Below are 5,873 nucleotides of genomic sequence, written 5' to 3'. Positions count from 1 at the left end.
TTTGGGAACTTACCACTTAAATAAACATTCAAATTCCACTAGAAGAAACAAACAGAATCCAAAATGTCAAACTTACACAAAATACACATCATCACTTATCTGATGGCAATCAATGTCATTAGAAGAAATAGGGGAAGAATTGAATGGCTACACCCACTGCTGCTTTGTGGCCTCCATTCTCTCCAGCAAGCCTGCAATCTCAGCTTGCATTCTCATCTTCATATTATAGTAATCGCAGTGCGAATTCTCCAAAATCTTAAGCTCCTCCAGCTTTTTCCTCCGTCGTTCCTCGGTTTCCTGCAAACACAGTTTGGCAAGCTTCTCAGCGTACTCTTCGTCCAATTTTTCACTCTTCATTCGAACCATGCGCCTGTACCGCTCTGCTTCTCTTCGTGCTTCATCTGCTCGGGTCTGGAACATTCTCGCTTCTACTTCCTTAATCCGCACAATGCTTTCCAAGCTGTCAAATCCATCTTTTTTCCCTGCCTTCACAGACCACTCATCTTCAATCATTTTATCACCTGGTACGGAAGCTTTCAGATCGTTGTGGTGGAGATTATTTGGCAATAAGTCCCGCCTTCCACTTGAAGAGCTCATGTTGTAAAAGGAAGATTTTGGAGGGAGAGCATTGGGTGGTGGAAGAGGGGGTGCATCTTTCCTAAGGCTAGCTTGAGTTGCTGTCATGTCTTTCGAAGCAATACTGGAAGCTGGAAAGTCTGACATGCCATCTGTGTCTATTAATCACAAAAACCATCAGAGTTTAGACCTCACAATTCTGTAAAGTATAAAACCAGGAAAGCAGGTATATAAATATCAAAAATCAATAATAGAAATCTAGATTGCTATACATGACATCCTCTGAATACAAAAGAACCTTTCAGAACTGTCAGAATCATCGAATTAAGGTAAATGCCATTTTGAACGTTATAAAACAGTTTTTCTTATGGGCAATCCCAGTCAACGTACAAGATCATGAAACACTATATTCAGCGAATGAAGTAAATGACCATTTTGAAATCTAGCAAGGTAAACAATCTCATATAAAGCAAGGCTGAGAAATCTTTTACAAGTACAAAAGGGGAAAGTGGTATTGGTGCATGCAAAGGTTGTTATAATTAACATCCTCTGAATACAAAAGAATCTTTTGGAACTGTCAGAATGTTCAAATTAAGGTAAATGACCATTTTGAACCTTACAAAACTGTTTGTCTTATGGGCAATCCCAGTTAAAGTACAAGATCATGAAACAATATATTCAGCGAATGAAGTACTGAGATGTGCAAATGAAAAATGTTACATTTTAAAAGTCCTTCCAAAGACAATCATCTAATGAACATATAAACTAACACCTGGGAAATACTACCGTTGAGCTACATCAGAGGATGAAGTAGGAGTTGTATGCTTAAGCCGAGGCACAAGATAAAAAATTAATGAGAAGAAGTTGCTTGTTTCAAATGATCTACAGAACATGTAACCGAAATGCATGGAACCACCTAACTAGTCAGAATACAGATCCAAATGTATCAAGATATGAGGGCCATCTAGTCACCCCAACCTAAAAGAATAAATGCAACTATGCAAATGAATTTTCAATTGTACCCCTCATTGCAATGAGCAGACACGATCAGATCTCAGAATACATATAATTCAGTAATCTCCCAATTATTTGCAAAATTAGTGAACTGCTTACACTTTCCAAGAATTTCAGCATGATGACAGAACACATCAAATGATGTGCCTTTTCAGAAATAAATAAATTCTCCAGATTTTGTCATACCCAACCTAACTAATCCAGTAATTTGGCTAGCCCCACTTTAAAATTTGAACCAAGTTTCTAAGTGTTTCTTCCCTGTTGAGAATCGGACCATCAGTTGCCATCCCTAAACCCTCACTATCTACCAATATAGTAAAAAGCCACTAAGAAAAAGTAAATTTGTCTCCAGTTATGTATTTATATCTTTTTCTTCCATGAAATTGGTAATATTTCACAAGACAATTGTCAACCTAATTTCATCATTCTATCTTTTTATGCACCAGGGTCTTATGTTTCCTTCATCAGATTAACATAGGATGACTGAATTGTATTTTCCTCAGTTATGAAGCTTATTTGTACGTTTGACACTTCGACGATGGTTGAATGTTAGAAAGGTATCCAACCGACCAATGAAGTTGGTACCTGGCAGGTCAGTTGAACCTATAGCCAACAAAGCCCTAAATTCAACTGAAAATGTATATACACAGGTAGTGTAAAACAGTAAAAGTAAACATCTAGAACTGGAAAACATTTCCTTTTAGTAGACACGAAAAGTGACAAGCAGAACCCTCTATTCTCATTCAATGTTCTAATGTTTTCTTCCTTAAATTTAGTGATGCAATAATCATATCTAACTCCGCATATGTTCAGCAATGCTTGAATGTTAGTAGGATTAAGAACTATCTATGAGATTGCAGAGAAAACATTATAAGATGTTTACAAAGGTAGTTGTGCTTTACATTCACAGTGACCTACCAACTACCATCCCTGCCAGAAGAATCCAATGCAGAGTCGATAAAAGTTGAGGCATAAGGGAAAAAAAAACTCTAATTGAGCCATTTTGATTGTTAATATATTAACATAAATAACATAATAAATTCTATAAGATTTTTAATTAAAATCCTTTCTTCTCAATTTTTGAGATGCAAAAAATAAAAACTGGATAAGAACAGAGAACCTTTAATAGCAATAAGAAGAGTATTTCAAAGTCAATCTACTTATAAGTCCACATAAAAAATATATATATATATATATATGAAAAGAATACGTTATGTAATAAAACTAATAAAAATAACAAAAAAACCTACAGGTTCACATTAGAGAGTAAATTATGTAACGCAGCTCTAAAATTTAGTCGATTCATTTTAGGGCGACATTATCAATGCTTCATGTTTTTGCATTTCCATTTTCATTGTTTTCAGGGGATTGCACTTTACGTCATTAATTCTATATTCAATACAAGTAGCATCTCAGATGACTGCAGGTACAATTTTGTTAGTCTTCAATTTCAACACCATCATCAAGTACATTTTGAAAGATAAGATTAACAACCATAATAAGAAGTCATCCACAAACAAAAAATATCATGCATATGCAGGCTAGAGCAAAATAGAAACACAAGTGAGAAACAAGTTTTCATGACATATCAATATATCCAATAAAATTGCTTCAAGTAACAAAGAGCAGTTGTTGAAAGAAAACTCAACTATCCAGTGATACTTGAATGGAGTCATCCTTTTACTTAGTTGATTTTCTTACTTTTTTCTTTTTTGGCACGTAAGCATCATGCACACACCACACTGCCCCATGTGGAGCTCGAACTGCTCACTTCCCCTTTAGAGAGGAGAGCTCATACCACTTGGGCCAATGGCCCGGTGGTCCTTTTACTTTTTTGAATTGATAAGGTATAACTAACAAAAACAGGAAGTAAAAGCAATAAGCCATAGTGTGGAATCTTACATTTGAAAAACTTAAAGATGAAATTGCAGACATCTGAAGGAGACATCATTTTACTTTCGAGCTTGGAGAGCATCTCATCTGCCTTTATTTGCAGCTCCTTTCCTTTAAAATCTTCACTTCCTCGAAAGATTTTCCTAACGCAATCAAGCTCCTTTATCAGGATTTCTAAACCCCAGTCCTTTGCGCAAGACATAAACACATCCTTAACGAAGCCAAACATTTCCGAAGCATGACCACACCCAAGGCAGTGAAATTGCATCTCAGTTGTCCCCAACGGCCCCTTTAAGCTGGGACCTGGCTTTATTAGGTTTCTCTGAATGCCACAGGCAGCATGACACCAATGGGAACAGACATCACATCCAACCCAACTGCAAGTGTTGTTGGCACAGTCGAAGTTCAAACAGACTGGACACATGCACTCACTGCAAAATCCCTTTTTTGTTGAGCAAATCTTGCAGTCACAGTCTTCAACAGGTAATAATCTCTTGCAATTTACATTTCGACATCTATCAAGTAAAAATATCTCCACCAGTTCAGTTGTGGAAAGGCGAACTTTGGCAGATAAGAAGCTTCCAAGACCCATTTTTATTGCAACCAATATCTCCAGCTGGTTTTTATGGGACTTTGAGAGGGTCTCATTGGTAAGATCAGATCTTCTCTCGAGTCTCTTCTGGAGGCCCACTAATTCGTCTTTCTTTTCAGGTGCCGCAATCAGATTCTTCAAGTATTCTTTTGTGGACTCCAAGGTTTCATCAGGAAGCTCTTGAACTATTTGAGCCATGACAGGAATAGACTCTGAAACGAGTTCTCGAAGAATCCTCTCCGGTCTAGACAGCTTACGAGCTCTCCCTCCATCTAAATTATCCGAACCTCTCATGTGCTCAGAACCCTTTCCTCTTGAATCGCCAGATTGAGTGTCCATCCTAGGCCTTGCAGGCAATTCAGACGGGAAGAATGAATGGTTATCTGAGCTTGTTGTTAGGTGGAGACTGTTACATGAATCCTTATTCACGGGACGATTACCTTGCATCAATGGGAAAATTCCACCACCGTGATTGGACAAAGCAACACCGTCTCCAATCGGCCTAAATCGACTATGAACTGATCCATTAGTCCCCTCCCCACAGTTCCAAATTTGATCGCACTCTCTCCTCTGGCTCCCCCCTGAATACTCATAATTCTCAGTCGAATTTCTGGTGAGTGAGCAACTTGGATTATGTGAAAATGGGTGTGAATATGAATACGACAGGGAAGCCGCCGTGAAATCATTTGAGTATGTAGTTTGGGTGTTATTATTTGATGGTGCCAAAGACTGTACACTCCGACTAGGCCTCAGGCGAGGCGGGGGATCCACATTTTGTACCGGATTGGATGCAGCTAGAGAGAGTGATACATCAGGCAAAGCTAGAGAAAGATTAAGAGTCTCTAGTTTTGGCTTCTTGTCTCTATTCTCTCCCTCATTTTCTTCGTCCTTGATCTCTCGCTTCGATGAATTCCCCCTAATTTCATTCAATTGTAAAAAGTCTCTCTCTACCCACCTATTATTATCTTGACTTTGATACTCAGGAACCACTTCTTTTCCTTTGTAACTCACTTTCTCAAAGGAATTCAGTAAAATTTTCCCAGGAATCTCTTTCTCGGGAAAACCCAACTTGGAATTTTCACAGAGATAGCTCAGGGTAAGCTCCTGGGAGCCAGAAATCCCGGGTTTTGAGGGTTTCGACCCATCACGGCCCATCTCTGAATCCCTCATAAAATCGATACCCTTATCGGAAAATCCTATATTATCATCTGGGTTTTCCAGATTTTGCTCAGAAATGTTGTTTGTGAGCTTGGTCAGAGAGCTATCTCCTCCATAGACACCATCAGAAAGATCTCTCTCTTTCGACATGGTTTACAAAAACAGATAAAGAAAAAAGATCAGAGCGTACCAGAGACACTAAAAGGAGTTTCAGAAAATCTGGAGTCTAATCTTCAGTTCATTCCGTCTGGTCTTGCTTTGATTCTTTGGGACTCCATAGCTCTGCAACGGCTGTATTTTTTCATTGTTGACAATGAGAGAGAAAATAGAGAGAGAAAAATAATAAAATAAAACTTTGATTCTTGCTGCTTTAAGTCAGTAGTAGATTACAGAAATGACCCATCATTTGAGGATGATTTACTTGTGGTCCTAAATATGATGGAGTTTTGTGTTGACAATTTGAAATGTACTGGTAATTGTTTGCGCTTTACTTGACTTTTCCCTCTGTAGTAGTCGACGCCCGACGGCGCGTGTAAGAAGAGAGAGAAAACACGTTATGGATTTACGGTAATGGGTGTTATGTGACAGTAAATTTTTTTTTTTTTTTTTTTCGCTGACAGTAATTTACTAACGTCTCTGT

The 5,873-nt window shown here is 38.1% G+C and overlaps 1 protein-coding gene across 1 annotated transcript; it reads right to left on the bottom strand.

Moving 5' to 3' along the window:
* Positions 1-5,598, bottom strand: LOC132295525 (protein OBERON 3). The gene is made up of 2 exons (XM_059793821.1): positions 3,493-5,598; positions 1-734 (listed from the first exon to the last, which is right to left on the bottom strand). The coding sequence occupies exons 1-2, from the start codon at positions 5,381-5,383 to the stop codon at positions 148-150; spliced, it is 2,478 nt and encodes an 825-aa protein (XP_059649804.1). The 5' UTR covers positions 5,384-5,598; the 3' UTR covers positions 1-147.
* Positions 5,599-5,873: the final 275 nt, after the last annotated feature.

Source organism: Cornus florida, unplaced genomic scaffold (genome assembly GCF_030987335.1).
Source record: "Cornus florida cultivar Cherokee Brave unplaced genomic scaffold, ASM3098733v1 CherokeeBrave_3.0.0_Hap2_Chr02, whole genome shotgun sequence".
Taxonomy (NCBI): domain Eukaryota; kingdom Viridiplantae; phylum Streptophyta; class Magnoliopsida; order Cornales; family Cornaceae; genus Cornus; species Cornus florida.
This window is presented reverse-complemented; position numbering and strand designations above follow the sequence as displayed.